The sequence below is a fragment of the Parambassis ranga genome, chromosome 4 (assembly GCF_900634625.1).
Source record: "Parambassis ranga chromosome 4, fParRan2.1, whole genome shotgun sequence".
NCBI classification, from domain to species: Eukaryota; Metazoa; Chordata; class Actinopteri; family Ambassidae; genus Parambassis; species Parambassis ranga.
Genome location: NC_041025.1, coordinates 1,995,146 through 2,021,874, shown reverse-complemented (window position 1 = coordinate 2,021,874; position 26,729 = coordinate 1,995,146). Strand labels below are relative to the sequence as shown.

The following is a 26,729-nucleotide window of genomic DNA, read 5'->3' as shown; positions in this document are numbered from 1 at the left end:
AACACCACTGTGCAAAAAAGTATTCCCAAGTCTAAAATCCAAAATGTCAAAATGTTCCTTTAAAACACCGCAGTACTGTCTGGTTCAGACCTGCCATGTCTGAGCTGTGGAAGCGGTGAGGGAGTTGTTCAGAGACACTTTATGCCTCCACTCCGTGCAGCCATGTATCTGACTTCTTCCTGCTCTCTTTCTCTCTCTGTTACAGCACAGAGGAGGGAAGTTACTGGTGGTACACAGTTGACAGTTTATGCTGACAGGCCCGTCAGAGAGCAGTGCCGGTTATCTGGCAGGATTCTCTGCGTTAGAGGGCAGAGGAGCTGTGCTGTGAAACTCAATGAGCAAACGTTTGCTGTTCAGTCTATCCTCTTCGGGGTGTGTTCCCTTGATGGGTAAAGAAACACTTTACACAATGTTGCTTTTCATAGCTTATGGGAAAACATCATCACATGACACATGACAAACCATTCGGTTAAGCACTGTTTCAAGGATGTATATAGAAGAATTTCAATTTAAATATTTATTCATATTATATTGGTGAAGTGTTTCCACAACAACCTGTGGACTGTCTGAATAAAGTGATGCTAGCTGCTTGCTGTGTACTGTAGCAACATACTGAAAGGATCAGAGCCTGTAATTCATCTAAACTGACCAGCTTGCAGTTTGCTAGTGACTTAACAAAGTCAACATTGCATTCAGCATTTTTAATGAAATACTGCAAATGATTTACCAACCTAAAAAAAACCTGTTGCCCTCATGTAGACAGATTATTGCGGTGTATGTGGAATGGAGTTCAAAAAGAAGCTTGCGGCAGAGGGAAAAGTCTGTTTTAACCTTTTTTAAATCCAACTTTTTTTTAATCCATCTTCCTCCCACATTCTAAAGACGTGCTTGTTAGGTCAATTGGTGACTCTAAATTGCCCGTAGGTGTGAGTGTGAGTGTGAATTTTTGTTTGTCTGTGCATGTCTTGTGATGGACTGGTGACTTGTCCAGGATGAACCCTGGCACTGCAGGACAAAGCAGATTCAGATGATGGATGGATGGAGTCTATGGGGATTGACTCACTTTTGAAGCCAGCCCCTAGAGGCTGCTGGGTGAACTGGATCTTTTAACACTTGGGCATAGATTTTATAGTTGCTGCTTGTGTCCACCACTTTTATTGATCTCTGCATCTGAACTGATCTGTGCACACTCAGCTTGAGGTCCCATACACTGTGCAACTCTCTAAGACAGCAGATGGATAGGTGAACAGACGTTGCTCAGTGTCAGTTGCTTTACATGTGATTACATGTGCAGCAGAGCTTTCCATGAGCAGTTCCTCACCCCTCATGTGGAGGCTATAGCAAGATACCCCTGAAGGGCACTGCAGTGAACAGAAGCCATATTGTTTATATGTGACTTTGACCGATCAGAGGTTGATTTGCATGGCTGCTCCCCCTCAACTCCTCAGCCTAATGAGTCTCTGTGAGGAGAAGACACTTTGTGTGGAACTGTTGTCACTTGTCATTGTGAATTGCCTCTGAAACACAGCTTTATTCCGCCTCGCACAACATTTGACTGCCTGGCTGCTTGCCTAGACATCATTAAATCCAGGAGCTCAAATGAGAAACGGGCCTGTAAGACAAGTCTGCTGCAGTGGCTGACAATGAGAAGTGAAACAGTAGGCTGTAAACTCAGGAGCTGAGAAGTAGTTTTTGTTGAGGAATAGCTTTGACCTAAGAATAGTGTTAAGTCATTAAGTCCAAGGATTTTACATTGTCCTTCACCACATGTCATTTGACATCTCATTACCCTTCATCTACTCTGGTACATTAAGTAAACCCCATGAACCTCATAGAATTTTCTATGGGTCATATTTTCTATATTTCTGCATAAATATAACCCAAAGCATCACACAACTCATGTAAGTAGACAAAGAGACAGAAGCAACAGAACTATTAGTACTTGGTAATTTATTTATGAAAAAAGAGCCAATATTACATATCTGTGAGTGGTTAAAATATGCAAACTCTGGAATGTGCTGGTATAATTCATTGTTCCATCAAAGAGAGCAAGCCCTCCTGACACAGACACAGCAAAATAGGCCATAACCATGATAGTACCAGGGATTCATTTGTGGTGTTGGTATGGTCCTGTCCTTAGTACTAGACTGGACTGGAGGGCAGATAGACAGACTGCCTGTGATTGTAAATAGAAAATATGGCCCTAACTTTTAATATCCAATTGTGTGTAATTATGTGCATCATACAATAGTAAAATGTCTCTCATACCAATGTTTTCATGTTAAAACTTAACTCGTATGCTGGTTTGTTTGAATGAATTCACAATATTGAGGTCAAACCTGCACCATTGATTGGTTAAAGGGAGAAGAGAAGCACACGCTGCAGTCCAATCAATACATCTAAACATAAATTTTCTTGTTTGTGAAAATGAAGTTGTTTAGGTTAATTTAGTTAAAAAAGCTCCCACCTAGGCAGTCCAATAGGTCCCATAGAATGTGGAGTCTTGGCATCATTTTATGACCCTTCCATAGCCCTCTGAACCACCGCAATGCTCTTCTGTGTTCCAGGACTGCCTAGTTTTACAAATTAAGCACTGGATACTACCACTGTCATGCTGTATAAAGAGCAATAAGGTTCTTATGCTGGTATGCAGTGTTTTCCTTTGTTGTTGTTTATACAAATTTGGTTTTGGCTTTTTTGTTTGTTTTTTTTTTACAAATTTTCACAAATTTTAATATATTTAATATAGTTCTATCATTTGTCAAACATGCAAAATATAGAGAAACCAAACAAAGAAACACTGTGCCTGACAGGAAAGTCTGTTTTACATAGCCTTTCACAGAGTCTTATATATGTAGTCTTTCATCAGCCTCTTTAAAGTTATTCATTTTGACTTATTTATTTCAACATGATTATTTATATTATGGTGATAGGCTGAGAGTACATTTTGCTGTGACAGTCTAAAACACCTGCAGTAATAAAATCTGCCTGATTTTGCAGAAACAGCAATAATTCTGCCTTATTGTGCTGTTTAGGGGGCATGATGGGCTTTTCCTCAGAAAACATTAATACTTACAGAACTCTGTATGTTTTATTAAATGTCGTGCAAAGGGTCAAAGCAGGCACATGTCAGTCACAGTGACACCTCGCCCCTTTAGGCTGATTGTGTCGCGACGTAACATGCTGTGCTGGATGCACTCGCTGCTCCTGTCATATAGCTCCCACAGGCCTCAGTAGTTTGTGCTAAAAGCAGTGTCTCCTGTTTACTGTTATTTACCAGAGTAATTGAATGAAAAAAAAAACAAAAAAAAATGCTTTGCTCCTCGGAGCAGAACCACACAAGGGATGTGAGTTCATGACCACTAGCCTTTATTCTACCAATTAGTCAGCTGCCTGCATGAAGCTAAATGATATGACTGCTCTGAGCATGCCAAAAACTGTAGTTCCTCCAGTGGCTACTTGATGCTGGCTTCATAATGACTCAAACTCCTTTGAAATCTATGTTAAAATATACAATGCAAAATAACATGTGTACAGCCTGGTACAGCAAACATGCAAATGTAATTCATCATTCATTACAACTGTACACATATTGATCTTTTTTTCACTTAGTTTGCTATATTATGTACAGTGTGTACTTCAGGGACCAGCCGTCATTTCACAATTCACCTACACCATTTCCTGAATTAGACAGACTTAGATGCTGTCACTATTAGTGACATAACAGCTGTTTCATGCATTTTAATTTAGTGTCTATAACTGGTTATGACTACCTGAAGCCATATTTAACATTTCCTGAGTCATTACATTTACAGAGGAGAATTACACTGACACACACAGCCCTGTTGCTGGCTGTACTCAAACTGCACTGCACCATTTTAATGGTTTGTCTGGTCACTGCTACATGCCGTCACTCTCAATAAATACATGTATGCTGAGTTTAAAGAATTTAAGTGGCCTTTCCATTTTTAATGAGACTGGCAGGATTCCGTTTATTGATTTCATATTTTATATATCTGCCTAACTGTGTTTCTGTATGCAGAATATGCTTGTAGCCCAGTTCAATCCAACAGACTCTCTAAAAAACACACATTGTGGCAGTTTGCTGCTCTGCAGCATTCAGGTGTGTTAACACAATGACAAGAGGGAAAGACATTAACAGTGGTGTTAGAGAAGCAGCTATTGCTGCACATCAATCTGGAAAGACTCATAAAACTATTTCAAACTATTTGGAGTTCAACGTTCTACAGAGAGAAAGATTATTCACAAGTGGAAACATTCAAGACAGCTGTCAGTCTTCACAGGAGTGGACGTCCCAGCTAATTCAGCCCAAGATCAGAGAAACACAAAAAACCCAACAAGTCCAGTCTGTTTGAAGGGTTACCAGGAGAAATACTCCTCTGTCTAAAAAGCACATGGAAGCAGGACTGAGGTTCACTAAACTGCATCTGAACAAAGAACAACACTTGTGGAACAATGTCCTTTGGACACATGAGACCAAAGTTGAGCTGTTTGGTCTTAATGTTCACGTCATGTCAAGCACGGTGGTGGAAGACTGATGGTTTTGACTTGTTTTGTAGTCACAGGACCTGGACACCTTGCAGTCATTGAGTGGACCATGGACTCCTCTGTCCACCAGAGTGTTCTAGAGACAAATATGAGTCCATCTGTCTGACAGTTAAAGCTTGGTGGAAACTGGGTCATACAACAGAACAATGATCCAAAGCACAGCAGCTAATCTACGTCAGGATGACTGAAAAATAAAAGAATCAAGGTTTTGGAGCGGCAGGCTCAAAGTCTAGACCTCAACTCAACTAAAATAATGTGGTGAAGGAAGCGGACTGTGCATAAGTGAATGCTCAAAATCCTCAATGAACTGAAGCCTCCACAATGTGAGAGACTGATAAAGGGGGTACTAACTTGTGGACATGACTGTAGTCCAGCTGGATGTCCTGTATCTTCAGTAGACTTACTATTGACATTCTGTCTGAATAAATGTGCTGCTGAGATCAGTAGCCTGCAATTTAACTGTCAGACTGAGAAGGGTAAAATGTGAATCGACTTTGAGTTGGCATGTCATTAAATGTTGTCTAAGCTGATTTAAAAGTAAACCCTGACTTAAACTGTGAGTTAAACTGTATTATGTATTCCAATTCATATGGTTATAATCATATTTGTCCATGCCATATCATACCGTTAGCTTTAGTTGGACTGCAGTCTTGAAATAATTGTCATTCAGTGACAGAACTGCCCTTTTTCTGTGAAAAGAATTCCTTCTCTAAGCATCTGAGCACATGATAATTCCCATAAAAAGCAGTGAGGAGAGCTGGCTGGTGTCTCCTGTGGGCTACAGCTTTCCTCTGCTTCTCTCTTGAAGAAGCAGCCTCCCCCCTGTGGCTCCAGCCATGCACATCCTCTGTGAGATTGGCTTTATGCAAAGATCAGCTGCTAAATGAGCAGGGAGGAGCTGGCATTTAGCGCACGCTAAACCTATTATAGCCATACTAGAGAATATCTAACTGAGCTTCAACTTTCTGCTTATTGTAGGCGAAGGCAGATGTCTTAGTTCACTGCTAGAATAAACAGAAAAGTTACTCAAGAACAGTTTCTGGACAGAAAAGGTGCTGCCAGAATGACTGTTGTAATACAAAAATATGAACATATTCTAAAACACTTCATTCTCTTGCAGTCTAAACACAGACTTTTTCAAAGTCATTCAGTCAATGTGAGTCATGGATGCTAAGTTGTTTTATGCATTACAATGTAATATAAAGCACAACTCCCACTTCCTTCCTTGTTTCCTCAAACAGGATACATCTCACATCTGAATTATAGAGCAGTTAGGAATCCTTCAGCAAAGCAACCATTTTCCAACAAAATATATAGAATGCAGTGTTTTCTATGATAAACTTCAGATTCCTTTTTTTTGTTTTTTTTGTTTTCTTGCAGCAATTCTGTGTAGAGTCTAATATTTCATTTCAACTGAGCAAAGCCTTAAAAAACAACATGAACCTGTGACTGGCTGATTTTTTTTTCTTCTTCTAAGTGTTACTGAAACGGCTGTAAGCTGTAAGTAGGTACATTGTGAAGTGCCAGAGCTCATAATTTTTAAAGTTTACAAGTCAAGGTACAGTAGTTAAATCTTTTCATTGAGAGGGGTTATCCATTAAGCTACAGTCAAGCAGCATTTGCTAGGTGTAGTTAATGTGCTTTAAAGCTCTCTGATCATCTCACCATCTGCATGCACTTCGATTTGTGTCTCAATTGTTGCTGTATCTGTTGCAGGGTTATGAGAATTTTTATGATTTTTTTTTTACTTAATTTGCTTATAATTAACAAACAGGACGTCTCCTTTGTTGTCTGTTTAATAGAGGTTCTATTGAGTTAACAAGTCACTGGCTGTAGCTTCTACTGCATTTTTACTGAAAAAACACACACATGAAAGATAAATTCTACTTATACTTTTCTTATCATTATAAATGCCTTGATCATTTACATGCAGAAGGTCAGATAGTTGATTAGATTTCTAAGAAAATATTTCCAAGAATCACCCTCAAGCACAGGGTCAGAGAAGAATGAGACGACTCACAGCTGCCAAAGAAGTGAGGCGAGGGCAGCGGTATGTTTTATATTTAGAGTGCTAAGCCTCAGGGTCAGCCAACAGCAGCCATGGGAAATAAATAGCTTAATAATGGTATGATCCACTCACTTCTTCTCCACCCACCTTCCCTGCCTCCTTGGAACCTCTGATAAAACCTTCTCTGCCAGCTTGACTCACATAACTTATTTGTGCAGCATGCTATAAAGAGCATTTTCCCTGCTGCATATTGGCCATCCTCAGGACCCAGCAGTAACCTGTTGTACAATTTCTACGAATAGATTTCCATGGAATTATTCTAAAGGAAGCTGCTCTTGGCTCCAGCTGCATAAATGGGTTTGGATAATGGTAAACTTTAAAGAACACACTTATCAGTTGCCAAAAGTCACTGTGAAAGGCTTCGTCTTGCCTTAGCTCCCTGCTGGGTAAATAGGATTTAACCCCTGTCTCGAACATTTGTGTTGCTCTAAGCAGACTCAAAAATGTTGTTGCCTCAGTACTGTAAATGTGGACCGATAGCTGTTTCATTCACAGAAACACAGTACATGTGTAGTACATTGTAGTACATGTATTCAATTCAATTCAATTGAAAGAATACAGAAAGAAGAGTTTCCTTTAGGATTTGAACCATGGAAGAAATACAGACAATTTCAAACCAGTTTAACATCATAATCCTACGTAGATGGCTTTGTCAGACCACTCACCTGCTATTTGCAGTCACAATTCCACAGTGGCCATTCTACAGATCTCCCAGAAACTCATGTGATGAAACATAAAAACAAATATGGGGGACAATTGGTATTGGGAGCCCTTGGAGTGTAGTGTTTCAGTTTTCTGTATCTGTGGTCCCAGACTTAGCATCCAGAACTGTCACATGGAACAGAAGATTTCCTGCTACTCGGTTACTACTTAGCGCATTCAATCCTGTTGCATGCAGCGCAGCTCGTCTGTAGACCATCTGGCTTGGGTTTTTGTTGTGTTCTGGTCCCTCCAATGTTTGTACTGAGCATTCAGTTGGTGCCACATAGTTTCACTGGTTATTGCAGATATCCTGTTCAGCCCAATCATGTGTCTAACATGTATTTATTATGTGAAATTGGACATACTTTGAATTGATCAGGAAAGGTAAAACTGGTGTACAGGTTTTGTTGAAATGGAGTGTTGTTCCTATGTTGGATCAGTTTCTCTCAATGTCATCATAGGTTTGAAGTGACCTGGGAGGTGGTAATGGCAATCCTCCATTCTGACACCCCTGGTGCATATGGGATGACAGTGTTATTTCTCTTCCTCTTCCTCTTCTTTTACTCGCTGTCCTCTTTCCTGTCAGTTGTGTGCCTTCTTTTTGTTGTTTTGACCAATGCCCAGTGGGGATAGCCAGCTGGTAGTTGTTGTTTTTGCACCCTTAACTGAAGAATATATTGGCAGTGTGACATAACAGATTCCTTGGTGTGTTGATGATGATGTAATTCTGTCTGGATTTTGAAAGCTTACAGATCGAGTTGGTGGACCACATTCAAACCAGCAACTGTTGAGCCTGGGGCTTACTTCTAAGATGTCTACATTTTTTGTGTGTGTCTGTGGTGCTAACTTAATCAAATTACCTACTTATTTGTAGGTGTGGGTGGCCTGCCACAGTACATATATTACAGAGTGTATGGAAGGGAACCACAAACCACACAAGTAGAAGGCAGGCGGCAGCCTGTGAGACAGCTGATCTCACAGTTACATCACAGAAACAAACTTCTGTTGGAGGATACGTGTTGACAGAGGGCAATTTGGGAGCAGCACTGATGCAGGGAGGAAACTGTACGATGACAATGCTTTGATGCTCTCAAGCAGCAGTATCATCCCCCTGTCTCAGCCTGTCTCCACAAAAACACCGTCACACACACGCTGACCCTTCACTGAAGCAGCCACTTACACCTTCCAAAGGAAACGGCAGCATTACGATTCTCTCTGCGGCCTCTGAGGCGAGGAGCTCCGACAAGGAATATTTAATTACATACACATTCACAGCAGTGTGTCTCAGAAGGAGAGCAGGGCTTAGTGAGTGTTACCATGGAGTTAGAACGGACCAGGCTGCTTTTCTAACAAGGGTGTAAAATTTAACAAAGGCACTATACCATGAAGAATAAATATCGGTAACAAGGAACAAGGAAATAAATAACATTTTTAAACTAAGTGTGTTTTGCTTTTGTGCCCAACACCAACGTAAAGGTGTTTATGTGTTCTATTCACTAACTAGGGTGAGACTTAAGTTATAAATGCTATGATTTTAGAGCTAGCAAATAAGTATACCAATAATATGCATCTTCACATAGGTTTCATGCTGACATGTCAATGTCACTGACCAGTTGCTGATTGGTGTATGTTAAGTCTACTTAGACTGTTCAGTGCCACAGTGTGGCTCTCTCCTAACCTGGTTAGATCTGTATAGCTGCAAACCTAATCTACAGATTTAATAGATACATAGCAGTGCTAGCAATAACAGTCTGATAGAACATGTGAAGCAGCTTCTGACAGATGTAAGATAATCAGTAAAGAAAAGTTCATTTTTAAATTGATCCTCTCTGGGGCACCAAATAAATACAAATAAACAAATTCAGGTTATGATCCATGCAAAATGCAGCTGAGTGGGTACACAACAATGTTACGATATTAATCCCATCCAGAGCTTAACTGTTGGTTAATGAGTACAGTTGCTGCAAGATTAAGAGTAATCTAACAATACACTTTAGTTTAGTTTCTATCATGGTCTGGTGTTTGGGTTGCCCTTGTTTTCTCCTTAGGTTGTAGTTTGGTTATTTTGTTGTTTTTTGGGTGTGACTTGGTTTTCATGATGTGTTTCTGGTTGTTAGTTAGTTGTAGTGTTTTATTTTGAAGGCCCCCTACTCCCTGTGTATCTGTCTGTTTTACTTCCTAATGTTCTTCCCTCCTTGTGATTGCCTATACCCCGGGGTTCACCTGTGCCTTGTTACCTTTGTTTATTTAAGTCCTGTGCTCCTCTTTGTCTGGTTACCTTGCATGTGTTGCGTACCCCCTTGTCCTTTCCTGGTTTTTTGACTGTAAGTCTCAGCTGTCCTACGTGTCTGTCTGACACGACAGGTGTGTTTTATACAGGTAAGCTGACAGGTGAGCTGAGAGGGCTCCTGGTGTCAGCTCCTTACCTGTATGAAACACAGCTGGGAGCAGAACTCTGGCTGATTGCTGGAGATCAAATACTTATTTCATTTATGGGAATGTGAATTAATTTCTTAACTTTTTTGAAATGCATTTTTCTGGATTTATTTGTTATTCTGTCTCTCACTGTTCAAATAAACCTACTATTATTATAGACCGAACATTTCTTTGTTAGTGGGCAAAATTTACAGGAACAGCATAGGTTAAAATAAGTTTTTTTTCCAATTGTGAATTTTCCAGAAATTCTGACTTTTTTACTCATATTATTACATTACTTTAATGACATGTTGTACTATGACAATAAATACTTATTATTATGACAAAAAAGTCCCCTATGAAAAATATCAGGAATAATGTGACTTTATCCTCATAATATTATAACTTTTTTCTTGTAAATTATGGCTTTATTCATATTGTATTAGTTTGAGTTTATTTCATTAAATCATTGCTATTATTATTAGTATTCTCATAATATTATCATTTATTTCACAAAGTGCACTGATTGCAAAGGTTTTACATATAACCCCATTTAGATTTAGAGCTATTTATGTTCAGAAGGTTTGCAATCCTGTTTTTATCACCAAGAGTTTTTGTTTCTACAAGTCCTTCAAATAGTTTAGAATGTATGAGATAATAGAATAATGCATTTAAAATGCAGAGCAGACTTACATGTATAAATATGACTTATTATTAAACAGCCTTATTATTAAACAGCCCTATCACCTGCACACACACAAACAGACACAGAGTATTGTGATCCCAGTGTCTGTGCAGGATTTTCAAGGTTTCTATCGGTCCCCTCACATGCCTGCTTCCTGCCACTCCTAATAAGACTGACAGGTGCTGCTTATTATCAGGGGAAGGCTGGTGCTCAGCTGTTTTTACTGACGTTGTGTTCGACAATGTGTGGCCACAGGCATGAATCAACTTTTAAATGAGAATATTGTTATTTCAAGATGTAGGAGAGGTAAAATCCCTGTAACTTGCCTGCAGCTGTCTCTCTATCATGACACCTTGTGTGATTGTGGTTATCCTGCTCTTTCTTGCTTCCTGCCTTCATCACCATCACTCTTCCTCTCTTCCTCACTGTCGGTCTTATTCCCTTAGGCATGCCCAGCTTCATCAAGTCCCCTGACGATCAAACAGGCATTTCGGGTGGAGTGGCGTCGTTCGTATGCCAGGCGGTGGGTGAGCCCAAACCTCGCATTACCTGGATGAAGAAGGGGAAGAAAGTCAGCTCTCAGCGCTTTGAGGTAAGATTCAATGATCCTGGTGTGTTAAATGTGAAGCAACACCCCACTGCTCATTAACTGTGTGGGTGTGTGTGTGCAATGCATACACATACAAAGGAAAGAAGAGTCCCGTAAGGTCAATTTTTCGTTTTTTAAAGTTTTTAAAACACCTCTGTGTGCAAATGCTGTCATTTTGTCTGTAATTACAAAGTGTCAGGGCGGATGTGTGTGTGTGTGTGTGTGCAGCAGTGTGGCTGAGCTGGTGTATTTGCTAATTAGCACCATGCACAAAAACGTTCCTCATTTTTTATACCTGGTAATATACCACTGTAGCAAAGCCAGAGGCCAGCACATGGTGTGTGTGAGTGAAGGTTGATTTAATGTCTCAAACCACCGAGTTAAACTACTGAAGGCTGTGTGATCTACTCTCAAAGGAGCAGATCACACAGCCTTCAGTTCAGGTGACAGACAACTAATACATTCATGTTGGTAAAAAGTCTTGTTCAGTTGTTAGCCGTTGCTAGCTCAGACTGCAGTCTAACCTCCAGCAGCACTACTACAGTCCCCAGCCCATGCTTTTAATGACCACACACTGCTCTGCCAGTCCTTCTGTTTGGGTGTCACAATTCTTTTTATGCTTTATACACCTCTGATAGTGGATCAGCCCACCTCATAAATAGTTCTATGAGAAGGCTCTGGCTGCTTCCATCTTAGCAGCACCTAGGTCATCATGAGTATTTTTACATTTTCCAGTGTGTTTAATATTCTGCACTTATTCAACAATCCGCAGCATAAGCTGCAAGGTCGCTCTGTCTGTCCGTCCTTCTTTCCTCCCAGAGTTACCTTTGGGCTGTCACTGCTCTCTGCCCACGTCTTGCATTTAGCATCAGTGGTACTGAAGGTGGGAGGTCCTGCTTCCTTTCTGTGTGTTGTGCCTATTAATCTGGGTGGGTTTATCTAACCTGCTGTAAAGAGGCTTTATGAAGTTGCACTTGCTTTGGTCTGAAAAGGGTAAAACAGCTGAACAGATATGATTTTGTTTTTAAGAGGTAAAAAAGCAAAAGGTCATATATGTTTGAATGTATTCATGGAGCTCTATTAGTCCACACAGCAGCTGCTTAATAAACAGGACTGAATGAGCCTTCCTGCAGGACTCTAGAGCAGCAGGAAGGCTCGTTAGCTGCAAGCCAACCAAAATGACTTCAAGTGAAGTGACTCAACATGAGCCCTGTGTAGACGGAGACACTTGGTTCACGTCGTCGTGAGTAATAGGAATTATCTTCCACCTGTCTGCTCAGCATTAGTCAAACTGATGGCTACCCTGTGTGTGAGGTGGGCGTACCTCCTTCCAGTGCAGAGACAGTCGCACTCTCCTTTAACTGCTGTAGGCTGGTATTCACCTCTGTTTAGTAGATTTAATTTACACATAAATTAATCATGTAAGGTCAATCAAAGGGTGAAGACATCCGTGCACATATTAGCTTTGTCACTGGAGAGTCCAGCATAGTGCTAAAGACACAGAGGAATAGAAGCAAGGACATTATCCACACATACACGTGTAGTAAGTACAGTATGAACGGGTAGCTCACAAGGGATGGGTTGTGCATTTACTCGCAATAGGATGGATTTTACTGGATAATATATCAAGCCTCAGTCATAGGCTAGACTTATCAGGTGTCAAAGATGTTATTGCTTTTCCTTTGTCTTGCTGCTTTAGGTATCTTTCATCGTCTATTTTGTCAACTCATGTCCCTTGTATAAGAGAGAAGAGTCAGCATGGCTGTGGCTTAGGTAATTGTAAGATTGTCGGTTTAAACCTCCAAATCTCCATCCGCTAATGGGCATGGTAGTTAACCTCAAATTGCTCATGAGGGCACCATTGAATTTGTAAATGTGAAGCAGAACTTAAAAGTTCTCAGAGTACTACTTGGGTAGAAAAGTGCTTCATAAATGAGGACAATTCATGATATAATTTGCAGCCTGAAAAAGCATCATCGTGTCTATGTTGCCATTTCCATAGATGTCTCTTGAATTTTTGTCCACTTTAGAAACTGATGCAAAGTGTTAGCTTCAACATATATAGACTATAGACTACTGTTTATGACACTCCTGACTACCAGCCCACCTCAGCTCCACTCGCCTGCATCTCTTTGCACATTTGGATTAATCAAGACTTAAGGTGAACTCAGATACATGACATCGGTCAGGGGTGCCTGTGCTGGCTCAAAGCCTTCTCTTTAGATGCATGTTGCTGATGTCACAGAATAATAAGAAGCATGAGTGAGTTGGTGGCCCTTCCCTTTCTGCTACCATGTTAGCCATTGAGGGTGAGAGGTGTCTTACACTCTCATACATCTTCTGATCAATAACGCACAGCCATATTTATCAGCAGGAACACATTTGGCTGTCATGTCCTCAATAGTCCACATGCTTTCTGCATGCAGAGGTTCAGACTATTAGTGTGAAATACCCTCTGTTCCCGTGCTCCTGTAGAATAGCTGTAGTAGTCTCATGTTATTCTGAGTGACAGCGTTTCTCCATCGGCTAAATGTTACACCAACTGATGGCTTTCCTTTGTGTGGGACAGACCTCCTACCAGGGCAGGAAGAGAGGGCAGCCCTCCTTCATTAGAGGAAGAATGTGATTTCTGCCAGTCGGCTTGTTGGGTCACACACATTGCGGCAGAGCGGAAGTGTAGGGCCCAGAGACATGACCCCTGAGTCTGTACCTCCACACAACATTCCTAAAGCCTCTCACATACCTGTTATCCACTCAAGCTCATTATCATGTACGTCTTCCTGCAGCTGCTCTGAGGGTCAGGATTCAGGTCACTCTAAGCAACAGGATCAAACTCTCTAAGAACTTACTTCCTCTAAATTTGAGGGACAGCTACACATAATGACATATTGGTGGTTCAATTCCTAGTTGTGTTTATAATTGCAGATTTGATTTGTTGTTGTCGTACTTTATATATTATTGTTAAAGCAAATAATTTATTTAATGCAAATTTTTAGAGACATGTAAAATAATGTGGTTGTGTTGACATTTCGTTACACATTTCACAAAATAAATCCTTTGCTCTGCTTTCCTGTGGCCAGGTGATTGAGTTTGACGATGGCTCCGGCTCAGTGCTTCGTATCCAGCCTTTGAGGACCCACCGCGATGAAGCCATCTATGAATGCACAGCAACCAACAGCGTGGGAGAGATCAACACCAGTGCCAAGCTCACCGTCTTAGAGGGTAAGACCTGACCGCCTGTCTTCACCTCTGTAACAGCTGAAGAGGTTTTCATGTTCATGTGACCCTGCGCTGCCTTTGCTTTAGAGCTTGTCCTTGTGTGCGGACGACATATTGAGCTGTCTTCTTGACTTTTTCCTGCTGTTTGAGTTCAGTTTGAACCATTTACTTCAACACAGCTTGGTTAGTTTAACAGTGTTGTCACAGTCACAGTGCCTTAAAGGTAGCTTTTTCCACTGCTGTGGAAAAACTAGCTTTTTCCATAGAATAACAACCTAGATAACAAAACAGCAGAACAGCAGAAGAAGATAGGAGGAAAAATGTCCAGTGAATGCATGCAGGCTTTGGTGGTTATTATACCAACGGTAGAGAGCTTTCACCCCAGGCAGTTCTGCATGTGTGATTGTAGCCCAAGCGCACTCAATTCAACTACTGAGATACATTTTCTGGTGAAAAATAAATTCATATTTTATTTGAGATGCCAGTGACACCACCCAGGGTTCAGCAAGGCTCTTCCCTTTTTTCCGCTTGGTATTATTTTGGAATTTAAACACATGATCCATTTTTGTTTTCAAAACTAACTTATTTGTAATTGTGTATGTGTTGTGCATGTACATTAAATAATACACATTTTAAATAGGCTACACTTTTTTTAAACATGTCCTTCCATCCACATTCATTTTTGGCATAGGATAGAATCAGGGTCTGCTGTTTATTAAAGTTTTTATAAAAGGTTTATCCTCATTAGTCACTAAACTGAATTGCAATAGGATTATTTTACATGCAAAGATATGTTACAAGGGTCAATTGCAGAGTCAGGAAGCATTGTATCTCAGTCAGCACTTATAATTTATTTTAGACAACGCCCACAAGATTTTACTATTGTATATAATTAAACTTACAAAAAAAGAAATTCAACCCTTATAAAGCTGTCTTATCAACAGAGCCCACAGTGTTTGTACCAGGGTGTAAATATCTATTTCTGCTGTTGGACATTTTAACATGGAGGACTGTGGGGCCTTTCTGTGTGGAGTTTGCATGTTCTTCCTGTGCTGTTCCTGTGCATGGGTTTTCTCCAGGTACTCCGGCTTCCTCCCACATTCGAAAGACGTGCTTGTTAGGTTAATTTGTCAGTCTAAATTGCCCGTAGGTGTGAGTGTGAATGGTTGTCTGTCTGTATGTCCCCTCCTGTGATGGACTGGTGACCTGTCCAGGGTGTACCCCGCCTCTCACTCCTAGATAGCTGGGATAGGCTCCAGCCACCCGTGACCCTGCAGAACAAAGCAGGTTCAGATAAGGGATGGTTAGAGCCAGCCCCCATAGGCCACAGAGGGAACTGCACCTTTCACACTTGTGTGTCTGCCTTATTTCTCCCGAGTTCGCCACTTGTTCCACATAGGCAGCTTCCAATCATGCAGTTGTCAGAGCCCTCTCTCCCCACCTATTCTGTAGAGATAAATAACCACTAACACAGATACCCACAGCCTGTCTGCCACCACTCACTCAGCCTTACACCTCTGTTATCTGTTACAAGAAGATTTTCACTGGACACCAACAGCAAGTTACCAACTTCAGCTGGAGTATTCATGCTAGACGGATGCAGGCTGCTGTGAGGCAGGCTCCAGAACACCTGTTACCTCATATAATATAATAGTGCATCTCCTACTACTAATTTGACTCCCCTGGCATGTAGTCTAATCACTGCTGGTTAAGTCTCAATAGAGCTCTTTAAAAGCACGTTTCTGAAAGTCTGCCATTACCTTTTATATCCCATCATAAGCCTGTCACAATAAGATGCAAGCTTCTCTATTAGTCACCATCGAGGCCTCAGTTATTTTGTTTGCATTTCAAATGAGTATCATTTCACATAATTAATGCTTTGTCTCTTCTATTTGCATGTTATTTAAAAAAACAATCACGTTTTGTGTAATTGGATCTCGGGCAAAACAATTTCCCAAGTGGCTATAGTAGACATGGCTCTGGGCTACAGACTTCCTGTTTGATGGAGCAGTTCAGTCTATGGTTTGGCTTTTAGAAGTCCCAAACACAGCCCTGTATCTCTATGTGATGGTGTTTATTGAGCAGGAATGTGTTGAAAGTGATTTTGGCCAGGAACCTCCTGTAGGTACGTCTCCCGACAGCTCTGTTCTTTGCCAGCGGCAAGATGGAGCCCAAACACATTTATTTAATCGACACTCTAATTGATAGACAAGCAACCGCACACAAAAAAGGTCTGTTTCTCTGGAAGCCTTTTCCAAGTCACTCAGGAGCCCATTATACTTACTCTGCCATGTAGATATTGTCAGCAGTAAACACAGCCCGGGGCTCCAGAGCCTGTTGCACCAAACAAACAGGCCTTTTCTGTCTAAAGCCACTCAGGATCTTGTTAAAAGGGAGTGATGGGCCAGGCTGATAATCATTGCTAGCAGTCTGATACTTAATGCAAAGGCTATAAAATACACAATAAGCTGCTAACTAGCACTCTTGTACATATTTGAGTAGGTTGGTGATGTAGATACTTGGAGAAGGATTAAAGTCTCAGTACGGCTGCAACAAACAGGAAGGCCAACAAAGTCACAAGTCTGAGTTTTAGAGTCAGAATCCAGAGGGATTTTTTACCAACTCAAACAAAAAAACTGGTAAAAGTAGATGACCTGAGAAAGAAAGTCAGAATTCTGTCAAAGAAGGTAAGAAATGTAAGAAAAGAAAATCAGTAATTTGACAAAGTAAGTTAGAAATCTGCCAAAAAAAAGAAAACAGAAAAGGGAAATCTGAAAGAAACTGAAAAAAGTTTGAAATATGAAAGAAGACATCAAAGGAAAGGAAATCTCAGAAATCTCATATACTAGAAATGAGCATCAGAAACCTGATTTAAAAAGATGTAATGTAACGTAATATGAACTCAGAACTAAAAAAAAACAAGAATTTTTAGAAAAAAATCTAATGTGTCACAGTATTTTTTTCTTCTATTGTAATCCCATAACAAAAGAATGAGCTGTTACAGTACCATTGTAAAGTGTTACTTTGTCACTGGTTGAGAATGCAGCTTAAAAACACTCATTGCAACTAGGAGCACAACTAAAGAAGCTGCTGCTGAGGCAGATGGAGACTGTGAATGTGCTGTATGAGATGCTGCTGTCACCGTGCACTTCAGTCTAAGATACAAATTGAAGAAATGACTTTAAACCAAGCAGCAGCTTCAGGGCAGGTAAATGAAGCCCATACTCAAGTGTCTGCAAACTGTAGTTCCCCCTGCAGCCTCTAGGGACTGACCCCAACAGTTTGAGTGACAAGAGGGTGGTGCCTTACAGAACAAGCTTACGCGACTCCTGCTCCACCTCTTTGCCTCTATTTGTTTAAACAGGACAAACGGAAACCTTTGGATAACATCATTATATATATATATATATATACAGTCTATGCTTCAAGCCTAACAGTCTTCTTAGATTATATAGAATATTAATGTTTTTTTGTTGGGTTATTGTTGTCATAACACAAAAAATTATCCAACAGCTGTTGTGAAAATGCTTTTTAGCTCATGATCGTAGCTTCTATGCCTCCACCGACCCAAGCACAGTGATAGAATTAGAAAGTAGTACAATAACAAAAAATATTATGATGCAAAATTTGGATTGTACACCAAAAGCTATGAGGTCAGGGTGCTTCTTGTGGCCATCACTTACTTAAAACTGAATCTGAATCGCATATATTCCGAAACACACTAATCCAGCTGCACTGTATGTCTGTTTCTGCTTTGTCTAGTGGAGTTACTCCAGACATCTCATCATGTCAAAAGCTTTCCCACAAGTGTTAATCCCTCTAAAACCAAAGATAAAATGTCATGCCTGATGTTATCTTTGCAGACTTTTCATCAGACTAATATTTCTATAGTTGTCTTATGAAGGGCTGGTTAAAAAAACCCTTAGCCTCTGTCAGTGTGTTTCTATGGATGATCTAAGAGGCATTGTACACTCTGCATGCATCCTATCTTTTAATCATAAAAGCTCTCATATATCAAAATGAGTCCTTTCAATCCTGTCACTGTTTGGAAAAAAAAAAGAAAAAGCTCCTCTGCAATGCTCCACTCAGAGAGACTGATGGGTTATAGCGAGAATGGAAATACAAAACAGCAAAAGCAATAAAAGAATGGGCAGAGATGAGAGAGACAGGGAGAGGATGAAGACGCGGCAGAGTTGACAGCAGGACTCTGGGTAATGAGAGTGCAGCATTAGTCATCAAGTGAACCGACAGAGAGAGCTTAAGGGGATGAAGGGAGGGAGATGCTGGAGACAGCAGGAGCTTGAAGCCTGTACAATGCCACGGAGTGGAGAGGTACTTCTCAGGCGTGGGAGCTTTTCTGTCTTTCTGCAGCCACAAATAAATAAATAAACAAATAATCATATACTTTTCTCTTTTGGATGTTGGTGACACTCAAGAAGAGACAAACGCACATCACTCCAACCCAGCCTCCTGTGCTTGTTATGGCCCCGAGTGGTACTGCTGCTTTCACTGATAGGCACTGAATCAACATGAGTTTAAAGTACCAGAGTTTTTCTGTCCTCCTTTCCCCCTCAGAAATGCCTTGCCTTAAGGCGCTTAGACTGTAAGGATGGCTTCTCTAGCTACGCTAACTACGACTCATTTCAAAGATGCATCTTTCTGATGTCGCTTCTGAAGCTCTGGCTGTTGCAGCATCTAACTCCTGGTTAATCAAAAACATGGCAAAGCAGTGGAGTGTGAATTGATGTGTGACAGGTGATGTGTTTGTGTACCTGTCTGTTAACATGTTCATTTCTGCTGTAAAGTGACATTGTAACATAGACAGACATGGATTTACAGTGGCTTTAAGTGCACACTCTAATGCCATAATAAGGGTACAAACCATTTACTATCTGACCAAAAGTAAATAGACACCGTGTGCAGCTTGAGCTGGTGCTTTTTTTGGATGTAGAGGTGGGACATCTTTGTGCTGCAATTAATTAATTAATGAATTAATGAATTAATGTATTGTGACATTTTATAGACAAACCACTGGAAAATGTCTCGAAAAAGTTCCTGGGTTTACTCCCAAAGAAAATTGTTGCAGCTGTAGAGCACATAATGAGGATTTAGATGATGAACTTGTGCTGGTCAGCTTCCTGTCCCTTCCTGGCAGTGATGGCAGTGATCCTGCTGGTACATAAGAGGCAGAGCTCTGGTCTATTTTTAAGACACTGAAGTGTGTCTCTTCATGAAATGTCAATATGTGAGGAGCCAGTTTACGTGGTTCAGGCACATGATGAGGATGCCTTCAGGGTGTCTCCCTTTAGAGGTCTACCAGGCACAGGCATCTGGGTGGAGGCCCCAGGGATTATATCTTCCATTTGGCCTGGGAGTGACTGGGGATTCCCCAGAAGGAGGAAGAGAAAGTCAATGAAAACAGGAAGGTGTTTCTGCAGGTCTCATAGTTTGGATCAGCTCTAGATCCATGACATGTTTAACACACTTTTTTAATATTTTACAGCTATTAGCAAGAACAGAGGTGTGAGGAGCTTAAGTCTCTATTGGTCCCTTGACATCATTAACCTGTTATGTAAAATTAATTCAAATTAAAATAAAATCCGTACATATTACAGTGCCTTACCTGGTCCAGAGGACTGTAGCATGGCTGTTTGTGTTCTGTGAGTTATCATGCTTCATCATAGAAAAACCACATCTGGTGCTGAGAATTTTCCTTTGTTTAAATGTGATGCTTAATCACAAGAATTCAAGAAAGACGGCCCACAGTGTGCATCTTCAGTGATGGAGATTATTAACCATGTGTTAAAGCTTTTTTTATTAACTAGTAGAAGTAGAACCCCAAGCTGTGTTTGGCTGTTTTTCTCTCCTGTCATATTTTTATTCAGTGTCGGCTAAGTTTTCACTGCATCATTAAAGACCTCTATAGAAACATGGCTACAAGCATTATGCAGTACATCACATTTATAGAAAGAAAGAGGGATTCCTTTGATAATTGATGTTGCAGAAATCAGAATAAACTGCTCTCAGATTCTACAACAGTTTTTCTGTGTGCCTACAGGTGTTAGCAGAAAAGAATTCCCTGATTGAGGGGTGCAGGTGGGTCATTCATGGCTTGCTAGTTGCTTTGAAGAAAACATAATTTTTTGTTTTGTTTTGTTTTGTTAGTGTAAATGGTTAGTTTTAGGACAAATGTAGTAATTGAGGCATGTAAAATACAGTGGTTTTGATGACATGTCTTGATTTTAGACTTCAGATTTGTTTTCAATGAAACTGCATATCACACATCATGCATTTGTCAGACAGTTTGTGGTTGTTTTTTTAAGGTTCTCTTGCTAAGATGAATTGTGTTGTATTTCTTAACACTGTGCCACAATGTCAAATGCTAAAAGACTCTCAACATGGTGTGAAATCTCTGGGTTGGAGTTAAGCAGTCTAAGCTGTGTGGAGCTGGTGGTTGTTACAGCAGCAGTATTACAATGACAGCACAGAGCAGTGCAAGTGACCTGTGGCCCTGCAAGTGCTGCGAGTTAGAGGGGCGGCTAGTAGGGCGAGGACTCCTGACCTGACCCCCCTCCCCCCCACTGAGGGGGGGCTCTGGCAGTGTTTAGGTCATGTGTTGCCTTTACACACCTGTTTCTGGGAGAAGACGTGACCTAACAGCCATAGCTGCCACTTTCACTCCATCCTGTGCATGCTTTCACATACTGTTACTGAGAATGTGGCGAGACAGATGGAGCAGCGACGTCCCTCACAGAGCAATATAAATATCATTTATTCATCTTTAATACATTTTTTTGTCTTCATTTGTTGTTTGGAAGTCTTCCAATTTTTGAGCCCATCATCATATTACACGACTTGTTTTGTTGTGTTTGTGACTAGATTCCTGTCGTCAGCTTTCTCATTCTGTGTGCGTGGAATACCTTTCAGTCAGGCATCAGACAGCGCTGAATGCTACACATAAATGTGACGGAATCCAATGCAGTGTTTTTAAGCTCTGGCCTTCTTTGTGCTTTTGTTTTTCTGCCTAAGTACAGGCTATTACGTTACATATGGGATTACAGAAATGCTCAGCATAATACAGCAGCGCCTCATGTTCACACACTGACAATATATTATGAAACTTTAGAAAGACCAGCTCTCAAATCCCTCCTGGAATCTGCGGCTCTCTCACGACCCATGCCACAGAGGTGAATGGACGCTCAGGTCATTGGGATACCTCTGTGTTTCTCAGTGCCAGGAGGGTGTTTTCCTCCCCAGATACTGCTTTAAATTTGGGAGTTTCTATGATGTTATTGAGAAAACGGCATACTTCTGTGCTATTAGCATTCCTAAGTGAGCACTGCCAGTAGCAGGCAGGTGAATTGGTTTCTGTCACTGACTCACAGGCACAAACAGAAACTACAGCAGTTTCCTCAAGGCGCTTAAATTTCAGAGTTATCTCTAAAGTATTACTACAGACTGTAGTATCTAGAAGCATGAAGAAACCAAAGGCTCCACTTTATCACTTTTAACAAGGTGGTTGACATCAATGGAGAGAAGAAGTGCTTTCGCAGCATTAGATATTGTGTCAATCACTAATTTTTTTAGGCAGAAAATCATATTGCAGACTAGACAGGAGTTGTTGCCATGGCAATCAAGACCCAAACCATGTTATATTGATGATGCATGAGTATTTTTAATGCCTGAACATAACTAAATGCAGAGTAAGAGCATTATAAAACAAAGGAACAAGGCACAATGAAACAAAACGTTTTAGTGATTTTTTTGGTGACCTTTCATAGATGGGAACCAGCCTTGTTGGTGTCATTGAAAGTGCAACTGTCAGCATCAAACACAGGTTGTTACCATGCATCATGCAAAAAAAATACATGCTCCGGCTTTTCAATGCCAGCTGCTCTTCTATAAATGTATAAACATGCTTTTTAAAATAATGATCTACAGACAGCTGTGTGTCTCCTCACTCCTCATTACTTTTTATGCTATTAAAGGCTAATTATGTACAAACTGTTTACTGCACAGGTATAAAACACTTCAGGGGAAAGAGACTTCTAATCAGGCCTGTTTGCGCACAGATGTTATCATGTTACGATGAGTGATCAACAGTTTGTTTGCCTACACTGGCATCATGGATGACACAGGCACAAGCACAGGTCACAGGTGCTTACCTATTTTCATTTGTAGAAGAATCCTTCTAGAAACACAGTCAGAAGTCGGTTGTTTCAAATATCTTGGTTATCAAGTGTTGAATAGAAGAGATGCAGAAAAATATTTACCCAGAAAAGGGCATCCATCACATTTAACACACATAGCCTGCTTCAGCCTTAAAACTAACTGTCATTGTGTGCTTTGTTTTCCTAAAACGAGACATAATACCATGGAATGTTTCAGTCACTCTTATGATACTCTGTTATTAAAAATACAGTCATATGAAGAAGAAAGTACACAGGTTTATATCAATATTTATTTCTATAAAATAGAAAATCACCAGTCCTTAGGTCATAAAATGATGTTAAAGGTGTTGAAATATTAAAGTTCATGGCAGCATATTCAGGCTTGTTGACAGTGGAAAGCCTCTGCTCTCTGCATCTGGACAAACCGTTAGAAGTGGCAATAATTTCCTACAATTTTACCACATTTGACCTAAAGATCCCATCAGCACAAAGGTTTCTCATGTCTGGGGCACCTTGCAGTCATTGAGTGGACTGTTAGCCAAAGTATTAGAGTAGAGTCTAATATGAGTCCATCTGTCCATCTGACAGTTAAAGCTTGGTTGAACCTGGGTCATACAAGAACGAAAAATAAGTTTTTGCAATGGCTCAGACCTCAGCCTGGCTGAAATGCTGTGGTGGGACCTTGACAGTGAATGGCCAAAAACCTCAAAGAAACACATGAACTTTGTGGGAGAGTGGGCGAAAAATTCTGTTTAATGATGGCTTCACAGAAAATCAGCCTGATAAAGGTGCTTCTGCCAGCTGGTAAATCATCATTATTTTTGTTAAATAAATAATGATACCACTATTGCAAACCCTCACCCCAAATGTTGCAGAGCAGCAAACTGCCAAAACGCTTGCTTTTATAGAGGTCTGCACACCTAATGATCAATTCATCAAAGATTTGATTAGCAGGGCCTGGCTGTTACGCCCCTCTTAGTTAATTTGTAAGCGAAAAGTCTGGTCTCTTGTTTTGACCTTATATTTGTTAAACACAGTATAATATGCCATGTGTTGTTGACTGTAGACATAAGACATCCAGGCTATTGAGTGTAACAGAAGTGCAACCTGACCCTTACTCATTATGTCAGGTCAATGAGGTTGCTGTAAAAGTATTTGATGACGTAGTACAGAGAAGTATGGAGGAGCCTGATGAGGCCTCTGGTATCAAGACACCTTGGCACAAAGTTTGCCAGCTCTAATTAGGATCTTTATGTAAGAAAGGAGACGAGAATAAGCCCTGTCTGTCTGGCAGGAACAGACCTGCATACCAACCTGTAGCTTTCCACAGCTTTGCTCTTCAAGGACAAGGTGGGGCAGGCTGCTCCTGGACAGAGCAGGCAGGGTGAAATGTCTGAGCAGTGAGATCACCCTTTAATGTCAGCGGTGTACAAGTGTACCATTGACAGAAATGGTAAATCCAACACAATAACAAAAAGGATGGTTTGTGCATACACTGGGCTGACAGCTTCACTAATTTGATCCAATGTAATGTTAAAATGTGAAAGAGGTTTAATGATATCGGTAGCTGTAGCTGCCAATCAGACAACACATGCAGCTCATTAGTTTTAATTAGCGCCACCTCTTCACTTCGTTTAGCGCCAGCTGGACCAAATCTGCCTCTGAATGTCAGGCTGTCGGTAAACATTAATGTTTCCCTCCTAGAGGCCACACGCCCAGTGTCAAGTGTTAAGACACTGTGGATAGTGCAGGGTGTGCCAGACCTAAACAACAAATAACGCTTTGTGTATTATATGGGTCATCCCTAAAGGAGGAAAATATGGAAATTCTTCAACAAGATTTCTACCAATGTCCTTTTAATTGCGCATATTGGATGGATGATATGGAGGTTTGCAGCATTGTTATGATATATTTCAAGGATGGAGATGACAACAGAATCATTGTGCTGTCTGACACCTGGCAAATACACTCAACAAAAATATAAACGCAACACTTTTGTTTTTGCTCCCATGTTTCATGAGATGGACTTGAAGATCTAAACTTCATTCCAGATGCACAATATTACCATTCCTCTCAAACATTGTTCACAAATCTGTCTAAATGTGTGATAGTGAGCACTTCTGCTTTGCTGAGATAATCCATCCCACCTCACAGGTGTGCCACATCAAGATGCTGATCTGACATCATGATTAGTGCACAGGTGTACCTCAAACTGCCCACAATAAAAGGCCACCCTGAAATGTGCAGTTTTGTCTCACAGCAAAATGCCACAGATGCCACAAGCATTGAGGGAGCGTGCAATTGTCATGCTGACAGCAGGAATGTCAACCAGATCTGTTGCTCGTGCATTGAATGTTCATTTCTCCACCATAAGCCGTCTCCAAAGGCGTTTCAGAGAATATGGCAGTACATCCAACCGGCCTCACAACCGCAGACCACGAGTAACCACACCAGCCCAGGACCTCCACATCCAGCAGGTTCACCTCCGAGATCGTCTGAGACCAGCCACTCAGACAGCTGCTGAAACAATTGGTTTGCATAACCAAACAATTTCTGCACAAACTGTCAGAAACCGTCTCAGGGAAGCTCAACTGCATGCTCGTCGTCCTCATCAGGGTCTTAACCTGACTCCAGATCGTCGCCATAACAGACTTGAGTGGGCAAATGCTCACATTCGATGGCGTCTAGCACGTTGGAGAGGTGTTCTCTTCACGGATGAATCTCGGTTTACATTGTTCAGGGCAGATGGCAGACAGCGTGTGTGGCATCGTGTGGGTGAGCGCTTTGCTGATGTCAATGTTGTGGATCGAGTGGCCCATGGTGGTGGTGGGGTCATGGTATGGGCAGGCATCTGTTATGGACGAAGAACACAGGTGCATTTTATTGATGGCATTTTGAATGCACAGAGATACCGTGATGAGATCCTGAGGCCCATTGTTGTGCCATACATCCATGAACATCACCTCATGTTTCAGCAAGATAATGCATGGCCCCATGTTGCAAGGATCTGTACACAATTCTTGGAAGCTGAAAATGTCCCAGTTCTTGCATGGCCAGCATACTCACCGGACATGTCACCCATTGAACATGTTTGGGATGTGCTTGACCGGCGTATACGACAGCGTGCACCAGTTCCCACTAATATCCAGCAACTTCGCACAGCCATTGAAGAGGAGTGGACCAACATTCCACAGGCCACAATAGACAATCTGATAAACTCTATGCGAAGATGTGTTGCACTGCATGAGGCAAATGGTGGTCACACCAGATACTGACTGGTTCTGAGTCCCCAGACCGCCAATAAAGCAGAAACAAAATGCACATTTCAGGGTGGCCTTTTATTGTGGGCAGTTTGAGGTACACCTGTGCACTAATCATGATGTCAGATCAGCATCTTGATGTGGCACACCTGTGAGGTGGGATGGATTATCTCAGCAAAGCAGAAGTGCTCACTATCACACATTTAGACAGATTTGTGAACAATGTTTGAGAGGAATGGTAATATTGTGTATCTGGAATGAAGTTTAGATCTTCAAGTCCATCTCATGAAACATGGGAGCAAAAACAAAAGTGTTGCGTTTATATTTTTGTTGAGTGTATTTAGTCTAAGGAAAAACAGACAGACATCTAGTTGCAACAGACTCTTAAAGATCTGCCTCTGTCATGCTGCATCTTGCCACTTTATGCTTTGAATTCCTCTTTGTCTCACTCTTTCATTGTCAGTCTTTTATTCTCATTGTGTAACTGTAAAAAAACATTCAAAATGCACTTTGAAATTACATAAAGTGCCATGAAATACAAGGAAAGTGGTCCTTTTGTCCATGGATCAAGTAGTGTAAACTAGGCATTCGTGTTTGCTGCCCTTTGTGGAGTCTAATAGGACCTGTCCACTGTCTAACTAGTGTGCTGAAACTGCAACAAGAGCAATGGGCAATCAAGTTATCAATAAATAGTGACTGGAGCTAAAATAATATTACACTTCTAGACAAGCACAGATTTTATTTAGGTTTTGTCAAATACAGCATAAAATTGCATTGAGCCTTGCTACATGTTTAACTTGAATAAAAGTTCCTATAGAAATTCTCTAGCTATGCTGCTTTATTTTCACCAGGGTACTGGAACTAGTAGTAGCAGCTAAAGTGTGGATATAGGAAATGCATCAACTAAAGAAACACCATATATTTTATATTGCAGATTTTTGTAGTTTTTTTATTTTTGTAAATAAATAGATAAAATTCTCATCTCCTGGCCAGCTGACATGTTTTCCTAATGCCTGATGTTTTTTTAAAGCATATTTAAAGCTGATCTGCC

At 40.9% G+C, this 26,729-nt stretch overlaps 1 protein-coding gene across 6 annotated transcripts in view; it reads left to right on the top strand.

Annotated features, from left to right (window-relative positions):
* The window catches only part of ptprfa (protein tyrosine phosphatase receptor type Fa), a 165,787-nt gene that overhangs the window by 16,738 nt on the left and 122,320 nt on the right, over positions 1–26,729 (top strand). For all 6 annotated transcript variants that reach the window (XM_028403182.1, XM_028403183.1, XM_028403184.1 and 3 more), the window contains exons 3-4: positions 10,886–11,031; positions 14,109–14,250. In XM_028403182.1, coding sequence (XP_028258983.1) covers positions 10,886–11,031; positions 14,109–14,250 — 288 coding nt within the window. The remainder of the gene's footprint in view (positions 1–10,885; positions 11,032–14,108; positions 14,251–26,729) is intronic.